This window comes from Emys orbicularis, chromosome 2 (assembly GCF_028017835.1).
Source record: "Emys orbicularis isolate rEmyOrb1 chromosome 2, rEmyOrb1.hap1, whole genome shotgun sequence".
Lineage (NCBI taxonomy): Eukaryota > Metazoa > Chordata > Testudines > Emydidae > Emys > Emys orbicularis.
In genome coordinates, this window is record NC_088684.1 from 38,709,278 (window position 1) to 38,731,502 (window position 22,225).

Genomic DNA, 22,225 nt, shown 5'->3' on the forward strand with positions numbered 1-22,225 from the left:
AGATGGGTTGCCTAGAGACTAACGCAGGGGTCTTGAAGTCAGGACTATCATCCACATTACATGGTCAAAGATAAATCAAACCCCTACGTGCTAGGTGCATACTGGTGGCTGGGGGAGTCTAAAAACTTGGTTCCTTGGATGGTAAGTACCTGTTTCCATGATTGTTTCATGGTTTCCTGGTCCCAGGCAGCACTGAAAAGCTACAAGGCTGAGGCTGGGGCTAGGAGCTGCCCAACACTTAGAGGAAGGGTGGGACAAAAACTCATAAAGAAGGAAGGCAGCCTCCAGCGGCCCTTTACATGCGTATGTCCCTACTGTTATATCCGTCGTCACACAAGGGGCCTTGCTCACATTTGGGGCAGCGAGGAGGAGAGCACAGGAAATCAGACCAATGATACCTGTAGGCTGGGAAGCGCTCTCCTGGTGATGCCCAGCAGCCTGGTTAAATAAAACCCATGGAAGGGACCTGGCCAACTATTGGGCGGGAGGAGGAGAGGAGTGGAAGTTGTAGCCGCAGCTTGATGAACCTCATTTGCGGGAGCTAGGACAGGAGGCCTCCCCGTTTGTGGCAGTCCCCAGCCAGCGGCGGGGACGAGGCAGCAGCTGCCAGGATGAATGGTTTGCTCCCCGCCCCCAGGAGGGAGGAGACCTTCCCGCCCTCTCCACTATCACGTGGGAAAACAAATGCTGCGGCCGCTGCCCTGCCCTGCCCCTGTGGCCCGGCGAGGCGGAGCGCGGGCGGGCCGCGTGCAGCACCATGAAGATGCATTTCAGCATCCCCGTCTCGGAGCAGCTGCTGGAGAAGTTCGGGGGCCGCTACGTGGTTGAGTATTTCGGCTGCCCGGCCCCGGCGCTAGGGCTGGGGGGCTGCGCCGCCGCGGGATCCGGGATTCCAGCTCCCGGGCAGCGCTGTTATGGCTCGGGGCGGACGGGAGTGGGAAGGGGAGCTGAGCTGTGTGGGGAGGGGAGCTGTGTAGGGAGGCAGGGGGATTGGGGGAGGTGTGTGGGGAGGCAGGGGAATTGGGGGCTGTCTAGGGAGGCAGGGGAATGGGGGGAGGGAGGGCTGTGGAGGAGAATGATGGGGGTGTTATGTAGGTAGGGGAGCCGAGAGGTGTCTGTGCAGGCAGGGGAGCTGATGCCTCTTGGGTGTATTTTCAGCTGTACTCTGTGTACCTGGAAGGCTTCCTCTTCTGCAAGGTGCGCTACAGCCAGCTACACCACTGGAACGATCAGGTGAGAGACTCCAGCCCAACCCCCTTCTCACTCTCCCCTGCCAGGTTCAGCTAGGGGAACTGCCATCAAATGGCCAACAAATGCCCCATTGAAATGAGGAGAGACAAGGTGGGCGAGGGCGTATCTTTTACTGGACCAACTTCTGTTGGTGAAAGAGATGAGCTTTTGAGCTGCACAGAGCTCTTCTTCACTTCATTGAAATGAACGCAGGCTGAGATCCTGTAATGTTGCCTGTGGATGGTAATGAGCTTTTCTTGTGTAGTACTTGAAGTGGGAGGGAGATACATAAAGGTCTGGGTGCTATGGAGTGAGTGTGTTATTACACACATTTGTAAGGTGCCCAGCACCATAGGGAGTGGCAAACTCTGAAGCAAATCAGAGAAATATTGAGAGGCGGGGTGTCGGGAAATACAATATTCTGGGAATTTATATTAGTGTCAAAGAAGAGCTATTTTTTAATTTTGGGTAATGGACATGGAATTTTTTGGCTGTCCCCCATTTCCTTTGCACTTAAACAGGTAATATGAAGTGTGAATTGGAGGTGATTACAAATCTAATGTTTCTTTGGTAAACTCTTCACCCTTTATAAGCAGTTTGATTTCATTTTTTCCTCCTACTTTTCCAATTATTTTCATGGCAGTTCTTTGGCTTTTATTGTGCATACCCCAGGCATGCTGGTCTGAGCTATATGCAAGAGATGAGATATCTTTCCCCCCCCACCACCCCTTTTCTTTGCAAAATATTTTCCATTTTTCCCATAATACTCCTCAGTGAAGGTTTAAGGTGTTTCCTTATTGAGACCTGGCAACATCTGAAAGCTATGAAAGGGGAATTGAGTAATGGTCATGTACCCAGTATTCAGGGGAACAGGTTTCACACAGTTATTTTTAGTATCATTGACTGCAAGAAGTTTGCTCTGATTTTAAGACATCCAAAACTATTGCAGCATTTCTCTCCGAGTCATAAACAACACTAGAGCCTCTTTTAGGCTCTGTCTATGCTAGAGTTCAAATCATAGTTGTTGTTTTTGTTTTTTTTTTTCAAACTGTTCTTGCTTGGAAGGTGCTAACATTGTTTTGAGTTCAAGTATATAGGCTCCAACTATGTATGTTGGGGCCAAGGTCCTGCTGTTAACACACCTATGGACTGTGTGAGTCAGAGTCGTGGGAAATATGATCTCGTGAATAGGGCATTGGACTGGGATTGAGGACACCTGGGTTCAGTTTCTAACTTGACTACAGACACTCTGTGATCTTGGACACGTCAATTAATCTACCCTCTTCCTCAGTTACTTATCTGTAACATGGGAATAATTACTTCCCTGCCTCACGGGGTTGGTGTGAAGATAAAATCCCCATTAATGATAGTGGGAGCTTTATAAATACCTAGAGAGGTTTATCACATAATTTTCAGATAACCGTAACTGTTACGGATAATTACATAACAAGCTCTTTTGTATTGTGTACAACCTGTTGATCTTCATTAGTGTATTCTTCTGGATCACCCATTCTGTGATCCAGTAACAAATATGAAATAGTAAAGGGGTACTACAGGAGGGTGTAATAGATTTATATTTATATATTGCCTGAGCAGTGAAAGACATATCAAATAGCTGGATTATTTCCATCAGTCTTACATTTTTACATCCATAAGTGTCCAGATCACTTATGTTTAATAGCGTCCTAAGGAAGCCACTCTGCTTAACAATTCTAACAGCAGACTGGAAATAGCAGTAGAAAATGTACTGCAGAGGTCAGTCCAATACTGGTGATAGGTGGACTGGATAATCTATTCCAGAAGTTCTCAAACTGTAGTCTGTGGAAACCTCCAAGTTAACATCATGCTGGTTCCCTCCTCCTCTCCAGCTGCTATATTGCATGAAGACAGCTGCAAATACATAGAAAAGGGCCACTAGGGAAGTATTGTAAGTAGGGCTGTCAAGCGATTAAAAAAATTAATCGTGATTAATCGCGCTGTTAAATAATAGTAGAATACCGTTTATATAAATATTTTTGGATATTTTCCACATTTTCAAATATATTGATTTCAATTACAACACAGAATACAAAGTGTACAGTGCTCACTTTATATTTATTTTTATTATAAATATTTGTACTGTAAAAATAAAAGAAATAGTATTTTTCAGTTCACTTAATACAAGTACTGTAATGCAATCTTTTTATCATGAAAGTTTAACTTACAAATGTAGAGTTATGTACAAAAAATAACTGCATGCAAATAAAACAACGTAGGCTCTAAAATTTTACAAGTCCACTCAGTCCTACTTCTTGTTCAGCCAATCGCTCAGACAAACAAGTTTGTTTACATTTGCAGGAGATAATGTTGCCCGCTTATTGTTTATAATATCACCTGAAAGTGATAACGGGTTCGCATGGCACTGTTGTAGCTGGCGTTGCAAGATATTTACATGCCAGATGCTCTAAAGATTCATATGTCCCTTCCTGCTTAAACCACCATTCCAGAGGAGATGCTTTCATGCTGATGATGGTTTCTGCTCAATAATGATCCAAAGCAGTGCAGACCAACGCATGTTCATTTTCATCATCTGAGTCAGATGGTTGATTTTCTTTTTTGGTTGTTCAGGTTCTGTAGTTTCCACATCAGACTGTTGCTCTTCTAAGACTTCTGAAAGCATGCTCCACACCCCATTCCTCTCAGATTTTGGAAGGCACTTCAGAGTCTTAAACCTTGGGTCGAGTGCTGTAGCTATCTTTAGAAATCTCACATTGCTACCATCTTTGCATTTTGTCAAATCTGCAGTGAAAGTATTCTTAAAATGAACAACATGCTGGGTCATCATCCAAGACTGCTATAACATGAAATATATGGCAGAATGTGGGTAAAACACAGAGCAGTAAGTATACAATTCTCTCCCAAGGAGTTCAGTCACAAATTTAATTAACGCATTATTTTTTTAACAAGCGTCTTCAGCCACCATTCCAGAGGACGTGCTTCCATGCTGAAGCATGTCCTCAGGAATGGTGGCCCAAGCATGAAGGGGCATATGAATGTTTAGCATATCTGGTACGTAAATACCTTGCAATGCCAGCTACAAAAGTGCCATGCAAATGTCTGTTCTCACTTTCAGGTGATATTGTAAATAAGAAGCGGGCAGCATTATCTCCCGTAAATGTAAACAAACTTGTTTCTCTTAGCGACTGGCTGCACAAGAAGTAGGACTGAGTGGACTTGTAGGCTCTAAAGTTTTACGTTGTTTTGTTTTTGAGTGCAGTTATGTAACAAAAAAAATCTACCTTTGTAAGTTGCGCTCTCACAGTAAAGAGATTGCACTATGGTACTTGTATGAGGTGAATTGAAAAATGCTATTTTATCATTTTTACAGTGCAAATATTTGTAATAAAAATAATATAAAGTTAGCACTGTACACTTTGTATTCTGTATTGTAATTGAAACCAATATATTTGAAAATGTATAAAAACATCCAAAATATGTAATAAATTTCAATTGATATTCTATTGTTTAACAGTGGTTTAAAACTGCAATTAATTAGGATTAATTTTTTAAATTGCAATTAATTTTTTTTAGTTAATCGCCTGAGTTAACTGTGATTTAATTGGCAGCCCTAATTGTAAGCAATCATTTCAGTTGAGACAGGGATGTTACGCGATTTATGAAGGATCGGGGAGGTGGTCTTCATGATTGTAAATGGGATGTGGTGTCCGAGACAAACTCTGTGTTAAAGTGGTCCATTTTGATACTACAATGATTCATGCTGTGAAAAAGTTCGAGAGCCCCTGGTCTGTTAGGTCTCTTCTATCTCTAAATATTATGGCCCTGATCTTGCAAGCCATTCTACATTGGCAGACCTCTGCTTCCACACAGAGTATCCGTTGCCTCCAGTGACCCACAGCCAAGAACAGTGATCTGTTATTACTTTTTCACTCTCCCCACTTAATGTGTAAATTTCTTGATGCAATAGAATGGAACATCACAGCATGGGGTCACACTGACAGTGCAATCATCATAAAAGCCAGTGTCATTGATTGAAAATGTAACTAATTTGAAAACCAGCATTTTTGTAGATAATAGAACAACTTGACATTGAAGTTTTGTATTTATCACTGTAATTGTATCTGGTTTTGGATGTCAAGAATGGCATTTATTCAGAAAGTGTCCCTTGGAGGAATTCCACTTCTGTGTCTTATGTGAAACTGAATTATTTAAATGTACAGTATAAATCATTGTTACTTTTATTGGACGGATGTTTATGAAACTCAGAACTTAAAACACAATTTTTTCATTTCTTTCCTTTATTTTTATTTAAGTAGATGTAACCCAATACATGTCTTCTCTTTAGCTAGTCCAACTAAGTCTTCCTTTAGTGTCCAACTTAAGTAGTAATTTCTGAGAACGAAAAGGCAGAATTTTGTTCTGGATATAGTTTCCACAAAACTTTAAAATCTTTTATTTCACCTCTTTGCAGATTTCTTTTCTGTCTTATATGGATTTCATGAGTCCATGTTTCAATCATGTCAGCATTTTGAATAGATCTTCTCTGCATGTCAAAAATTTTCAAGCTTGGATGCCCTCAATTGAAGCTCTAAATCTATATTTAGGCAGCTGTATAAGTGGCCTTTTTTTTTTTTTTTTTCTTTTCAGAGTTAGTGAGCATTTATAACTCAGACTTCAGTAGGAATTGAGGGTACTTATATTTCTGAAAAGCAGACCACATAGATCTTGATTCTGCAATGTGTTTGTCAAGCACTTGAAGTCAGTGAGGCTTTGTGAGGGTGCAGGAATGTGCATGTGTTGATTTAATTGCACAATTGGGGACTTATTTAAGTACTTTTCTCCAGGCTTCTCAAGCTTAGAAAATTTAGGCCCTAAGCTTTAAAATGTCAGCCTTTGTTTCTAGGGGATATGCTAATAAGCTATATAGCCAGAAGAGCAGTTTGTTTTTCAGACTTGCGAGTATTTATCCCAGTGGTTCTCAACCTACAGCCCAATCAGCACACAGCTGTGGCCCATATGACATCCTTAGTCCCATACAGGTAATATATCTATTGTGTGGATGTGGCCCACAATGGTAAATAGGTTGAGAACCACTAGCTTATGCAGAGTCCAAATTGAGGATTTGATGAGTTCTAGCTCACTTCCCCCCACTTGAAGAGGCTTTTCTGATATGAACACTTGTCAAATACCTTTTCTCTCTGTAAAATGAGTTTTGATGCCTCCATGGCAAGTTTGGATTCATTCTTGGTTTTACTCTTTATTTCCTGAGTGCCACATTGAAACAAAGCAGGCCTGGGGAGACTGGATGACTCCAAAGATTGGTTGTGAGCTATAGAAACTTTTATATCTAGGTCACCAGTTCAAATCCAGCTCTAGTGGTAATGCTCAAAAGTTATTGTCTGACTGGTTATCTCAGTCCTAGTCCCAGAGGACACCTGTCCCATGACAAAAAACATAACCACAATTAGTACTTTTGTTGGCCATCTTGGCAGAGAGGCCATGGACCAAATGAGCCTGAAGAATGAATTATGTCTTAGCATCCCTGGAACAGAGTTTGGAGCCATATTAACATCATAGTCCTCAGTCCTACAACCTTTTCCACACTATGTTATAGCTGTTCAGATATTAAACAGAAAACTTAATTTCTAGGGCTGGCACTCGTTGCCTTTCAGTCTCAGAAAACGCACATGCGTACACAGACTCAAGGAGAGTGGGATGTGGCTTTATCCATAGTCTCAGTGGTGCTACTTAAGTAGACAAATGAACAGTTACAGTGGCACAGATAAACAGTATCACTAAGACAACTACTTTTTTTTTTTTTTTTTTGGTCTTATTTACTGTCAAAGTTTCCTCTAGTTTTGTAAGCAGGAGCACATGGCTCTATCCTCTGCCATCATCACTGGGTTAACTGCATCTCTCACCCGTCTGGGTCTCTTTGAGGGCACTCCTTCTCAAGTCTTGGGCTTCTAGCAGTGTCTGTCTCAGGTTGTAATCATGCAATTCTCCCACTCTCAAGCTAGTACCTAGCAGCAGTCCCTTCTGATCAGCTGTGATTATCCCATTAGGTCTGACTTAGGCTCAGCCCTGCAGTTCTATGACAGTGGTGTCCAAAAACCAAACAGTCTGCCTAGAGCAAAGTGTTATTTATTTAGAACAAAAACATTTGAGAAAACCGATCTTAAACAATAAAACTTGTCTATACATAGGCCTGCCTTTCCCTAAGGTTTACCATTCCCAGGGTCTGTGAATGTGCAACTCCTTCAGACTCTGTCTGTAAAGTCTCTCATTGTGTCAGCCTGTCTCCCAACAGCTTCTGAAAATTCAGAAGCCTGAGCAGGGCTTTTTAATTGTTTTAGTGCAGGATGGATAAAAAATTGATTTTAAAAAATGATTTTTAAAGTCAAATTAATTTAAAAATATCTGTTTAAAATTGACAATCATATTTAGGCCTCAACTTATTATACTATATTAAAATCATTCAAATTAAATAAAAGAAAATTCAAGCAGTATATGTTTGCTACCAAAGTTTTAAAGAGAGTCAAACCACTGAACTGGTGGAAGTCACTGGCTAATCACCTGGAAGCAGAGTTGGTTGAAGTGCTAAACTAGCTTTTAGAGAGACAAGGTGCGTGAGGTAATATCTTCTATTGGATCAACAACTGTTGGTGAGAGAGAGACAAACTTTCAAGCTACACAGAGCTTTGTGTAGCTCGAAAGCTTGTCTCTCTCACCAACAGAATTTAGTCCACAAAAAAGATATTACCTCACCCACCTTCTCTCTCTATTATCCTGGAACTAACACAGCTATAACAACACTGCATAAACCAGCTTTTAACAGCAGGTGCAGATAACCTGTTTTCTTTATTTCAGTTTATTCAATTAGTTTAGTTCAATGACTAGTTCATTTAAAGTTGAGAAACCAATTGGGAGTTAAAAAGGCAGGAAAACTTGTTTTCACTTTCAATCTGTGACTAAAAACTATGGGTGAGAGGATTAGATCTACTATTTCCAAAATCTTCGAGGACATGGTCACCAGAAATAATCAGTTCTATATGCTAACTATAGAGAATATTTCCTTTGTTTCATAAAGCAGTTACTTTTAAATGTAAATCATATTTTGATAAACTTTTTCTTATGATGTACTCAGCGCATTTAAGGTAGCTTTTATTTAATTAACAAAAACAATTTTAAAATGTCCGGTTTTGTGCATTTTAATTGAATTCCAAATTTTCATCAAGTGCAGCTTGACACATATCACAAGTTTTAAAAAAAAAAAAAAAAAAAATCATCTAGTAAGCAAGAAGTGCCTCACTTGTCACTTTCTAACAATAAAAATATAAAAAATAAGAATCTGAAAAATCTATGTTAAGCCATATAATTGCTTAAGAGTGTGTGTGTGTGTGTGTGTAATATATAGTGAATCCTCCCAGTTAGCAAAAAGTACGAATTCAAAACAAGATAGAAAGCCTGGATTTAAATAATTGATTTGTGCTTGCTGATTTAAATCATGATTAAAATCGGTAATTTAAATTTAAATCCGTCCATCCTGTTCATTTTTTCTTTAGATTTCTTTGTTCCCAGCATTGGTAGAACAGCTGTCACTTTGGCCTGGTGCTGGGAAGTATGCCATTGTCCTGTAACTGCTTCCACAATGGTTGCTGGGAGGTTGATACTGTGTTTCATCCCTGCTTGTTCTTTTCCCTACCCTATTAAGTTAGAACAGTACATTCATACGGGAAAGCCTTCTAATCCAACGTACAGTAACATCACCTCACTGACCAGGTCCTACAGTATTCATAAAATTAATATATTACTTATTGCATAATGTCTCCACATCCGCCACAATAAATATTCATGCTTCTGGTCATAATTCAACCACTGAACGGCATGAGTCCAGGGGAGTGCGCAGGAATTTAAATGTTACCGTTTCAGGGTGGGGGACGCAGAACTCCTCCGGCAGGGGGAGGGCGAGCAAACTCCTCCAGCCCTGGTGAGGGGTGCAGAACTCCTCCTGCTCCTAGGCTGCGGCGGGGAGAGGGAGACAGCTCCTCTCCCAGGGGCTGCGGTGGGGAGAGGGAACTCCTCCTGCTCCTGGGCTGAGGCGGGGAGAGCAGAACTCCTTCAGCCCCAGGGCTGCGGTGAGGAGAGCACTTTTCCCACCACAGCCCCAGGGAGAGGAGCTCTCGCTCTCCTCGCAGCAGCCCAGGAGCAGGAGGAGTTCTGCATCCCCTGCTGATTATTGGGCGGGAGGGAGGGGAGGAGGAGGACGGGACAGCTGAGCCCCTGCTGGCTTTGCCTTGTGCACACCCCTGCATGGGTCAGAAAGAAACTTCCTCTATGGGCATACTATTGCATAGTTGTTCACTACAGCTTTCCTTGAACAGTTCTCTGAAGCATCTAGTTCTGGCCACTGTCAGAGACATGATACTGGGTTAGTTGGACTGCTGGTCTGATCCAGTGCAGCAATTCCTAAGTACTGTGTTACCCCATCTCTAGAAACTCCTCTCCTCAGACTGTCTCACTCTTTAGTTCATTTTTGCCTACGACACTGAACCTCACTTTTTTTTTTTCCTGTTTGTGCATCTTTCCATTCGCCATTACTGCAAGTAATGTACTTGCATCGTTACTAGGGTTACCAAAATTAAACATTTTTAAAAAAGGACACTCCACGGGGCCCTGGCCCCGCCCCTTCCCCGGCCCCGCCCCAACTCCTCCCCTTCTCCGCCCCCTCCCCTGAGTGCCCCGCATTCCCCCTCCTCCCTCCCAGTCACGCGAAACAGCTGCCCGAGCGCTACCGGCTTCACGGTTTGCCGGGCAGCCCCCAGACCCTGCGCCCCCGGCCAGGTGCTTCTCCAGCGCAGCCGGAGCCCAGGAGGGGAAGTGCCCGGCCGGGGGCGCAGGTTCTGGAGGTCTGGGGGCTGCCCGGCAAACCGTGAAGCCGGTAGCGCTCGGGCAGCTCGGCTCTTCAGCTGCACAGAGCTGAGGTGTCTGGGGGGAGCAGCAGCCACCGCCACGGGGGAATCTGCCTGCAGCTCACAGCCTGCCGGAGCCGCTCTAAGGTAAGAAGGGGACTGAGGCAGGGATGCCGGCAAAACAAAGCTGGGAGTATTTTCCCGGACATGTTCAGCTTTTTGGCAATTCCCCCCGGACGGGGATTTGAGGACCAAAAAGCCGGACATGTCCGGGAAAATCCGGACGTGTGGTAACCCTAATCTTTACCATTTTAAATTTTCCTTTCCTTTCTATCTGTAGGGGCCGTTGTATTCTGTATAAAGTGTTACCTGAATTTCTCCACACAAATCATTATCAAAATCTTTAAAGGGAGGGTGCCAGGTAAATATTGAAGTGCTTTTAATGTAAAGCACTAACTACACTAACCCAAAAGAAGTCTGATTTGAAGAACTCCGGCTGATAGGATTATATTAGTAGATGTCAACTGTCTCCTTCATTCAAATATTTGAGTCTTAGGAAAAATAAGCTCTATTATAAAAGTATGGGAGACTGAACATAATTTTTTGTTTTGAAAAGGAGAGCTTTATTGCAAATTGTTTGGGAAGATTGAAATAGCTGGTGGATTTCATTATTACAAAACACTTCTATTTTGATGGGGGTTGTGGTGGCTAAATTCTCCTTACTTTCCAACTTTGAAAAACTGTGGTGTTAACAAATGACTTTTTAGATTTGGGACTATTTAGAAGCAGATGAAAATAGTATGCAGCTTGTCCCTTTCTAGACAAATATTAGAATAACACGCCTATGACAACCTGACAAGAAGTTATAAAGCCAAGAAGAAAAAGCCACTAGGTGTCATAATTATCTGAATGTTCATTGTTGACTTATTTCCAGGCACTAAATGTACAAAGAGTCACTTCTGAAATGGTAACAATTAGTCTGAAGACAAAAGCATAATGTTGATTGATTCTAAACACTGTACCAGCATTCACTGAGTCAGTCTAGGAACAGCCATGATTTTCATGAACAGCTGTTTGGAAAATTATTCTAAAAATCAATCACAAAAGTAATTAGGTATAAAGGATTTAATGATTAAAATAAATTTGCTTTTCAATTTTGTGTACTCATATAGCAGACTAATTTTATATTTTGGGTTTGTTAGGCATCTACATATACAAATATTTTTATTAGCATATGAAACTTTAAAATTAGGAGCCCCTTTCTGTGCACTTCATCCAAACTGTATCAAAAGTACAACTCCCTTAATCCCTCTTTATGGACAGTTTGACACCTTTCTAACTCCTTTTAGTAATACTGCTCTGACTATTATTTCCAGGGTAGAAATCTTATCTCAAATGCCCCATCTGCCCTAGGCTTTTACCATATAATGGAACGTGGCTGTGGCTGAAATAGTTGGTTTAGACAGCGTGGGTGGGGCTAAACACTTCATTTAAAAACACCCCCACAAGATTAGATAATTCCAGCCACTTACTCTTGAAACAAGCGACCGTTTTCTGTGGAGGAGGAGCATTTTTGTGGAAGGATGGAAAAGAAACAATACTCGCTGCTTTGTATGCCTTGGGCCAGATGAATGGAGGGTTTCACCGTTAGGTGGATTCCACAAGGTAGTGTTGTAGCTCTGTTAATCCCAGGATATTAGAGAGACAAGGTGAGTGAGTTAATATATTTTATTGGACTAAATTCTGTTGGTGAAAGACACAAGCTTTTGAGCTACACAGAGCTCATATTCAGGTCTGGGAAAGATACTCCGATGGTATATCAACACAGCAAAGAAAGACGAGTGGCATGGCCAAAGCTGGCCTGGGTCAGCTGACTTGGGTTAGCGGAGCTTGGGCTGCAGAGCTCTAAAATTGCAGTGTAGACATTCGGGCTCGGGCTGGAGCCTGGGCTCTGAGATCCTTTCCCTCGCAGCGTCTCAGAGCCCAGGCTCCAGCCCAAGCCCAAACATCTACACTGCAGTTTTTAGTTAGCCCTGAAACCTGAGCCCTACTAGCTCAACTCAGCTGACCTGGGTTCGGAGACTCCTTGTTGTGGGTTTTTTATTGCAGTGTACACATACCCAGAGTATTGCAGCTAAATTCAGGCAGGAACAGATTGTTTAGCATAACACTTACCATGTTATAAGAGAGCATTCAGGGTGAAGTAGGCAATTAACACCTTTGCGGTCATAGGATGAAGATGTATTAGTGGGTTACAGATTTTAATGAGCCATAAACCCAACAATGTTTTTACGGAGTGCTAGACACTAAAAATCATGGGAAGTTATGAATTTAAGCTTCCAGGCTCATCTTTTGAATGTGTTGTCCCGTTTTCCTTTAAGGATGTGGACTGAGAAGTCCGAAATGGAGTGACCATGCTGGGAAAAGTGTTCACCCATGGTTGATAAGGTGTTTTTGTCTCATCATTTTTCTGTGAGTTCATTCAGGAGTGTAGTGATTTCACCCACATAGTTTTTGGGGCATTTAGTGCACTGGGTGATGAGGTACACCAAATGTTGTGATAGGTATGGGTAGGTCCCATGGATTTTGAAAGGTTCTGTGGGGAACTTGCTTCTGATGATTTTTGGGGGGTTGTTTGAAGGTCAAGAGGGAGTTCCTGAAAGATTTCTTTCAGGATGTGGTCCTCGTCAAATATGGGTTGTAATTGTATAATGATACCCCATGTGAGTTCCAGCCTGGGGTAGTACATGACAACTAGGGGTGTGCGATCAGACTGGTTTTTCTTCTGTATTGAAGCAAGTTCTCTCAGGGTATGTGGGTGTCCTGTTCCACCAACTCAAAGCAGCACCAGACCCTGCCATAACACTGCTATGATGATCAATACTCCCAACAACACACGTTTCAAAATCCATAGGTCCTACACATGCCTATCACAACATGTGGTGTGCTCATCCAGTGCACTTGTGTGTGTGTGTATGTGTATATATAATATATAAAATAAAAAGAAATCATACTACCCTGGCTCTTTTGGGTAATGTTGATCGCTAATTTGGCTTCTGAGCCACAGAGGTCGGAGTATGACTGTGCTAAACAATCTGTTCGATCTTGTGTTTAGCTGTGACACTGAGTACTTTTCCCAGACCCAAAGAAAAGCTCAGTGAGACAAGGTGGGTGAGGTAATATCTTTTATTAGACCAACTTCTGTTGGTGAAAGAGCTTGTCTCTCCACAAGATAGGACAGCTTTAAACCTGTCTGGGTGTTCATAGGAGCTCTACTAGTGGAAGCAGCCCCGGAGAGACATTGATTCAGCTCTTCTCCCAGTCAGCCTGGCCTTGCCCACTTTGGGATGTATTACCAGGCTTTGAGGTTCCCCAGCAGAGCAAGGGTTGCAAGCAGCTTGTGCTTCTGGCTCCTTCTCTAGATGGATTTACTGCCATCTGGAGATCTGCAAACTATGTTGTGCTGGAAGTGAATTTGGCCCCCAGAACATAGCTCTGCCAGGTACAGCCTTAATAATTGTCTGTTTGCGTTTAAAATTTAAGTCCATCTTTTGGGCTGGTGAGTATTGGAAACAACCAAGTTTCCAATCATGTTGGACTGAAACTTAATGCCTGCAGACTGATAGCTCTGTCTGATTAAAATAACTCCCCACCTCCACCCTCCAAAGTATGTGTGTAAATTATTATGGAAAATTTCTATAGTTCTTAGAAGTACGAAAAAGGGAGATACTGAGGTTGAGAGAGACTTCTCTCCCCACCCCACGCTCCCACTCCCCAAATCCTTCAGACAAACATAGCCTAAGTTTGAAAAATAAAATTTACCAAGCAGTCTGTTCCAAGGTGGATTAATTGCTCTCATTGATTTGGATTTTTTTTAAATAGTCCATATTTCCATTTGTACGAACTACTGATGATGATGGGTAGTGCTGCATTACATGGGTGATAGGCATGGCGAGGAGGCAGGAGATTCTGATTCGAGCTCTGACTCCATCTCTGAACTCTGGCAAATCACTTCATATCTTTGCCTCAATTTCCCTGTCTGTAAAGCAGAGAATGCTTCTCTGCCTCTGAGGCTTTGGAGGGATCAGTGTATGTATGTGAAGAACTTTGACGATGAAAAGCATTATATAAAAGCTGCTGTTCTTATTATATTTATGCAGCAACACTACATGGAAGACATTATTTGGTTTTATATAGCTCCTTTTATACTCTGTCTCTCAAGGCAATTTACAAGTACCTAATAATAGGTAAATAATAAATTGGAAACTGGTGATGTGTTGCCAGTATAGGAGTAATGGAGTAGCTGCTACATGTGCCACAAGCAAAGCTCTCACGAATCTTAATATATTCAGAAACTGCTTTACTGAGAGAGGAATTTTTGTCCAGGCTTGTCAGTTATGCCTCTTCCTTCCTGAAAATGCCTATGATGTTTTCTACCTCCATTTCCCCTGCTTCCAGAGAGTGGCATTAAATGTATAATAAACCTTGATCCTTGAACTGTCATTTCTCAATCGTGGCCAAATGGTGTCTAGTTGTAGAAATCAGTCTGTATTTCCACTAAATGAAATAGCTTTGACTAGAGTTGACTGAAATTTTTCAAACAAAACTTTTCTGGTTTAAAAAAAAAAAAAAAGTCCCTTTGAAAACAAAAGTTTTGTTTTATTTTATTTTATTTTTTATTTTTTTGCAAAAAAAAAAATTCAAAATGTTAATTTTAGGGCATTTTTTTCAAAATCCTTGTAAATATTGTGAGTCACTTTAAAAATGGAAATAACTTTGAAACTTTTTAGAATTTTTTAATTTTACAACAAGCTCTAGCTTTTAATCAGTCACTTGGGTTAGGATGGAAGTTTAACACCTTCGTAAATACTTTAAACTCCTTGTAGCACATGCCATTGGTGACAATGGGATTGCGCCTCCCATTAAAAATTATTTTAAGCAGAATGTTCACCTTTCATGCTCTTTTCATGTTAGTCAGGTATGGCCTTGAGCCGTGGAGGTGCGAAAACCAGCAAATAGTATCAATGTGCACCTTTAGCATATGGTAATGCTAAAAAACAAAACAAACAAAAAAACCCAGTTTAAATTATTATTTACTTACTACAACAGTCTCTTATAATTAAGGAGGTTCTATGAGATGCCCATGCTTTCAGCTGGCTTTCCATTTTTGCCAGCCTGTTGCCTGCAGGGCCGGCTCCAGGCACCAGCCGACCAAGCACGTGCTTGGGGCGGCACCTTGGTGCAGGGCAGCGCTCGATTTTTTTATTTATTTATATATATATTTTTTTATTTGGCGGCGCGGCGCTCGGGGGGGCGGGGGCTTCGGGCGGCGCGGCGCTCGGAGGGGGGGCGGGGGCTTCGGGCAGCATGGTGCTTGGAGGGGGGGCGGGGGCTTGGGGGGGCTGGTCCGGTGCGGTGCTCGGAGGGGGGACGGGGGCTTCGGGCGGCGCGGCGCTTGGAGGGGGCGGGGCTTCGGGCGGCGCTGGGGGGGCGGGGATTTCGGCGGCGCTCGCGGGGGGGCCTATGGCAGGGCGGCTCTCTTCTTTTTTGCCTGGGGCGGCAAAAAAGTTAGAGCCGGCCCTGGTTGCCTGGTGGCCCCTTAAGGGTTTACAAAAGCTGGGTCTAAGTGTGTATTTGTTTGTTTTAACTGACCAGATGAGGTCCTGAAAGCAGGAGCACTTCCAGTTTTGGGAATCACATGATCAAACAGCATGAGTAGGAGGGAACGGAAGTCTTAATTTCAGGTTTCTTTAATTTTAATTGCCAACCCTACGGGCTCAAAAATCCTGAGTCAGCCCCCCCTCCCCCCAATCAATAAACTGACTAGCTGAAAAATCATGTTTTTAAAAATAACGGATTTTTCTTCTGGGTTTCTGAGGCCTTAGGGTGCACTCAGTTCATGATTTCAAGCTTTCCTTCACAAGCAAGAGAATTAGAAACTTTTATTTTTAAGTGAAAGCTGAGCATTTCACATTCATGTGACTCTAGGAGCTGGGGCTTCAAGAAAAAATGCCAAGTATCACAGGATTTTGGATAATATCACAAGAGTTGGCAACATTGTAAACTGTAACTTTAAAAACAGTTGCTCCTTCTTTAGTTTGAGATCCCTCCCTCCTGTGAACTGGAAGATTCCCATTGGATTGTCCAAATGCCAAGTTGGACAATCTCCATTTAATTCAACTGAACTAAGAGGATCATATTTCCCGTGTCTTCCACCACTTTCTGGTGGAATCTAAACTGCAAGAAAACTGGTATTGTGTTGGGTGACAAGCAAAGAAACGGAGTCCTGAAGTGACTCTGCCTGATAATGTATTTTTAAAAACAAAAGCCAAGCCAATTGAGTGTTCTATGCTGTTCTCAGAACAAACTTCAATTTTCTGCTGAGCTTGGTCACAACGTGAGTTGAAAGTGCTCAGGAAGCAACATGCTCTCTGTAAAACTTACTGTCCACCATTCAACCACAGCTGACTGTAAAATATGGTAACACCCAATTGGAAGTGTAAAGTGCCTCCAAATATTTCTCAACTTTATACAGTCTGTAATATGTTAAAGAAATACAATGATGCAAGGGAGACCTGTGGCCAGGATTACGGCATGTCGAGGATTCCTTTCTTTGCATTTGTGAATGAAAATCAAGGATAGAAGTCAGTGGTTCCCAAAAGAGAGGGTTTATGTGATCATACAGTATTACAAATAAATCTTGGTATGGATAGTTTGGAAAGCAAATACTGAGTGTTGACAAAGACAGCATAGCATTTGTCTATGTAGAATGCGTAAGACTTAATGAAGTAGACATGCTGCGATCCTTCTGACTTGGAATTGAGAAACTGCTTCCAAGCTGCTACTCAGATTGTGTAAAGCTAAAAACAAAACAAAAAGCAGCATGCTTTGCATTGGTGACAGAGTCCCCTCTGAGTGGCTCTGAAGAAAGTATCATTATTGACTACATTGTTTGGCACTGAAGGGGTTGTATGTCTTGAATACATTTAGAGGTTGAGAGAGCTGTCAGTAGCCTTGGGGCTAAAGTGAATGGACATCTCCAACCTGGGCAATATGGTAATATGGTGATGTCCACAGAAGCCCATAGCAGATCTTCACTAACCTTAAGCATTATTTGACTGCTATTGTAGCTAAGACGGATCTTTGGGAGTACCGTTCCTGCTTTCCCTCCAAAGTTCTATCTTGCAATGACCAAGTCCATGGCTGATGAGAGGAGGTCTCAGCTTGAGCAATATCTACAGAGTGGTACGGAGTCTCTGCTTTCACTAGGTGGTTGGGTTTTCAACTCATGGATTGAACAGTTGAATATGTTTGTGGATTCTGCAAGTCATGATTTGTGGGGTCTGGGGGGAGCATATCCTGAATGTTGGGATTAAACTACATGGGCGCCTGATCCTGCAGTCCTAGCATGCCAGATATTTCCACTGACTTCAGAGTGAAAAGCTGAGCCTTTGGGCAGGTCCCTTTCAAATATCATACCCCTCCTCTTGCCTTTAAATTGGCCTCCGTTTTTTCTGCAAATAAGTAAATTTGTTTTTCTCAGATTTCCAAGCAGAGAGTTGAGAATTGTTACAAGACACATGAAGTTTATAGGAAAACTATATATCTGAAGTGCAGGTATAAATATGTCGTGCATGAATTTCACGTAAGCCAATAAATTTAAAATGTAACCTTTTCAACTACAAGAAATAGGAAGTTCTGAGACATTTTGTGGCCTCTGATGTAATATATGCTTTGTGGCTAAGACTTTCAGAAAAACATAAGGCTAATCTCTTAAATAACCTCACTTCCAAAACTGTTGAGGACCCAGCAGCTCCTGATGATGTTAGTGGGGGTTGCTGGGTGCTCAGCACTTCAGAAAATAAGCTCCTAAATAAATGACCACAACTTTAGGTCCATATATTAAATATTGGGGTGAAATCCTTGCCCTGTTGAAGTCCATGGTAAAACTTCCATTGACTTCAATAGAGCCAGGTTTCACCACCGGGGTGTGTACCTAATGCAGTACCTGCCTTCCACTGGGCAGGACTTGGGAGTGATCTGAGCACCATCCAATAAAAAGCAAACTTTGCTTAAATCAAAGGATGGGTAAAGCACTCATTGACAGCTCTACCAGAAGTCTTTTGATACTTAAATGTTAACTTAGAGGGGCATTGCAGGTAATCTTACTTTCAGACGCAGACCCTTTTCTCCCATCCCTTCAATTAACTTTGATTTCTATGCCTTTGTTTTTCAGTAACTGTAGATCCAAGTATTACAAACAGTGATGTCTTCATCAGTTTTTTTAGAAAATTACAGCAGGTAAGTTTTGAATGTTTCAGCAACACAATTAGCTGCTTGGAACGATTGAACTTGTGCTTCAGCTCCTCTGCACAAAGGCTGCCTTTTCTGTGTGTGCTTCCTTGTATTCATATGCTCATAATATTGACCTCCTTTGTAAAGCACTTTGAGATCTACTGATGAAAAGTGCTATGTAAGAGCTAGGTGTTAACATCTTATCCACATGCTAAATTGTTCCTCTCTGTACAACCTCACCATAAAAATAATTGTTTGCTTTATTTATGTCCTGATGGGATATCTGATGAATCTTTTGCCCCTAAATAATGCCCAGAAAAGTCTTTTGTTGAGAGCTCACTGAAAGGATTATACACATTCTTGGGTTTTGCAAGCATAGATGTTTTTCGGTTGTGTCAGTACTTTGAGGCGATAAGTGTATTGATGACTGCTGTGAATGTCAGCTTCTCTTATCTTGTAACACACGGTGACAGGCAGAGTTTGGCATGTATGTGGAGTGTTGCAACCTGAACTGCTTTCAAAATCCATTTTTATTTGCTCCATAGTGGGGCAGGGGGAGGAGGAGGGGAATATCAAGTATAATAAGCACAAAACTCCCCACTGCATTGAAACGTCAACCATAACATTGCAGTAAATGCACAATCCGGAAACTGTTATGACTCCCAAAGTAACTAACTCTCTTTTCTCCCCCCTCCCTCCCGCATGGTGTTTGTGGATGTGCAATATGTTAATTTTATGTTTAGTTTGGCTCTTAAATACCACAGTGAGCAGCTCTTTCCGAAGGGACTCTGGCTTTTGTTATGGAAAGCACCTACCTGTTGTGTGACCATAATCCTAATAGTTATTAGAAATTCCTGAGAAGAAGTTATGCTTGAAAGAATTTCACAATGTAACAATTAATGTTTAACTGTGTAACTTTATTGCTCTTGTTTCATATTTGCTGTGAATTTTAGGGCTAGCAAGATTACAGGTAATTGTGTAAAGAAGCATTCCACACAAAGCATAGACAAATTTTTTCACAATAAAAATGTGGCTTATTTACTGCCTCTTTTTTTTTTTTTCCAGACCAGGAAAGGTTCTTGAGTCAGTGAGCAAAGCAGCACTCTGTATTTGAGAGTTAGGGTATGTCTTCACTAGCAATATTAAAGTGCTGCTGTGGCAGTGCTTTAACATGGCTGTGTAATCGCTGCACAGCTCTGTTTTAAAAAAAAAAAAAAAAAACCCACCTCCACGAGGGGAATAGCTACCAGCGCTGGTACACTGTCTACACTGGCACTTTACAGCACTGAAACTTGTAAAGTGTGTTTTTTCCCACCCCTGAGCTGTAAAGTGCCAGTGTAGACAAGCTCTTAGAGATTTATTTAGGGAAGGACATAGCATCTTAGGCTCTGATCCAAAGCCTTTAAAATCAACAGAATGACTCCTGTTGATTCCCATGGGGTCTGGCTCAGATCCATAAAGATGGCTAAAGAGAGTAGATCCTTCACAGGTCCCCTTATCTTGTCATTTCCCCCCCCTGAACTATTAATTTCTGATAGTAAGCCTTTTCTATCAGAGCTCTGGTGGAAAAAACTTTGCCATTATGTTGTCTTGACTGGGGGAGTGGGGCACTGGATTTGGAATGACATATTCGTACATAAGTGTTGAAACTGGCTGTCTGCATGGTGGATGTGAATTTCTTTGTTTTGGGGAACATCTGATGGGGGGGTAATGTTTCAAATTATGATTGTACAGTCAAATACGTTTATTAAAGTATGCAGTGAGAGATACTGAACACAACATAGTCAATTGCTTCCTACATTTCTTGGTAGGTTGAAATAAATCTTAAAAGTTTTAATACAAAGTCAATGTATCCTCGCAACACAAAATCAAGAGAAAACTTTCTGTTCCACTTTGGAATGTCTTGTTTCTTGTGCTGTGTTTTTAAGTTTTCTGCCTGGCAAAGATACTAGTTCCACAACATTTTTGTTTACAACTTCATCTTATAATTATTAGACTTACACAAAGTGATTTCTTCATAATACACATAGCAATAGTGCTGGGTATGTTCTTTCATTATTGGGAAGAGCTGGATTCTGGGACAGACCTGAAAGCTGTGTGAATGACAAAAGTCCATTCTCTGTCGTGATCTGTGCTTAAGTGCCTTTAATTGGTGTAAATAAAAGCTTAACAGACATTCACTTAGATATTAAAGAATCTTGCTTAATAACATGGCTTTGGTTGAGATGCTCCAAATATTTAATAGCACAATCAATGTCTTGTAAAAATGTTTTATGGTAAAGAAATTCTGTAATAGTTTTGAAAGAGATGAATAAACTTGAACTTCCATATGTCCCTGTAGAGTCCTCATTTCCATTGCTATGTCTTTAAGACTTGCAGGCATCACTTAATGTGTCTTGCATGACACTTAGGCTTTGGCTACACTGGCGCTGTACAGCGCTGCAACTTGCTGCGCTCAGGGGTGTGAAAAAACACCCCCCTGAGCGCAGCGAGTACAGCGCTGTAAAGTGCCAGTGTGATCAGTGCCTGCAGCGCTGCACGCTCGCCCGCAGCGCTGCAAGCTACTCCCCTCGGAGAGGTGGAGTACATACAGCGCTGCGAGAGCTCGTGCTTGGCAGCGCTGTGAAGTCCTGAGTGTAGCCAAGCCCTAAGGGCTAGTCTACACTAGCAACGCTAAAGCGCTGCTGCAGCAGCGCTTTAACGTGGCTTGTGTGGTCATGGTGCAGCACTGGGAGAGAGCTCTGCCAGCGCTGTAAAAAAAATCACCTCCATGAGGGGCGTAGTAAATGAATGAAAAGTCAATTAGCTGTCCTGCTGAGTTGGGGGAGCCACCAGTACATCTTTGTAACAGGAAATATATTTACACACTTACCCAAGGTTCCTTCCCTTGCATCAGGCTTGCCCATTCTCAACTGCTGGGACTGACTGAACTGCAGTGGAGTCTCAAACAGATCCTGGTTCATGGCATAGCTGGACCCTCCAGTTGCATTCTCCTCCTTGCCATCCATGCTAGGGGTCTGTGTCTTGGGCTTCTTGGACATATCCATGGAAGTCTGCGGGGTGGTGGTGGGGTCTTTGCCAACTATGGAATGCAGCTCTTGGTAAAGAGTGCAGATCTGTGGCTTGGTATCAGATTGACTCTTGGCCTCCCTGACCTTCTGATATGCCTGCTGCAGTTCCTTGCCTTTCACACAGCACTGCTGCTGATCCCTGTCGTAGCCCATCTCCTTCATCTCCTGTGCAATCTGCTTGTAGATGTCCATGTTTCTATGGATGGTCCATCGCTGTGCCTGCACAGCCTCTTCTCCCCACAGTCCCAGCAGATCCAATACCCCCTGTCTACTCCAGCCCAGAGTGCGTCTAAAGTGTGTATCCAGCATGGTCGGCTGGGCAGTTGTACACAACAGTGGAGAGCTGCTACCATGCTCGCTCAGTTCGACTATCAGGAAAAGCATTTTAAAAATTCCCAGGGCTTTAGGGGGGCAGGAGGTGGGGGGGGGGACTTCCAGTCTCTGTGACCCCTGGGCAGTGGAGTTCACAATTAGGAGGACTGTTAGGGTCAACATAGGTCACTAGTGTCTACACTTGCATTACATTGAGCCATGGTCTATGTATTGAGGTCAATGCCGCTCAGGGAGGTGGTGTCACTAAAGGGGTACTTGCATCGGTGGATGACAAATTTAAATGTAGACAGGTGCACAACTAGGCTGATGTCAGCCATCTTGTGTTGACCTAAGTTTGTAGTGTAGAAGCAAAAAGGTGGCCTTATTTAATGTATCTGTAAAATGTTT

General features: G+C 42.3%; 1 protein-coding gene across 1 annotated transcript in view; it reads left to right on the forward strand.

Annotated features, from left to right (window-relative positions):
• The first annotated feature begins 684 nt into the window (after positions 1 to 684).
• SNX31 (sorting nexin 31) overlaps positions 685 to 22,225 on the forward strand; it is a 52,090-nt gene continuing 30,549 nt past the window's right edge. Inside the window, exons 1-4 of the mRNA XM_065399927.1 lie at positions 685 to 823; positions 1,159 to 1,233; positions 17,270 to 17,384; positions 18,376 to 18,440. Coding sequence (XP_065255999.1) covers positions 758 to 823; positions 1,159 to 1,233; positions 17,270 to 17,384; positions 18,376 to 18,440 — 321 coding nt within the window. The 5' untranslated portion in view covers positions 685 to 757. The remainder of the gene's footprint in view (positions 824 to 1,158; positions 1,234 to 17,269; positions 17,385 to 18,375; positions 18,441 to 22,225) is intronic.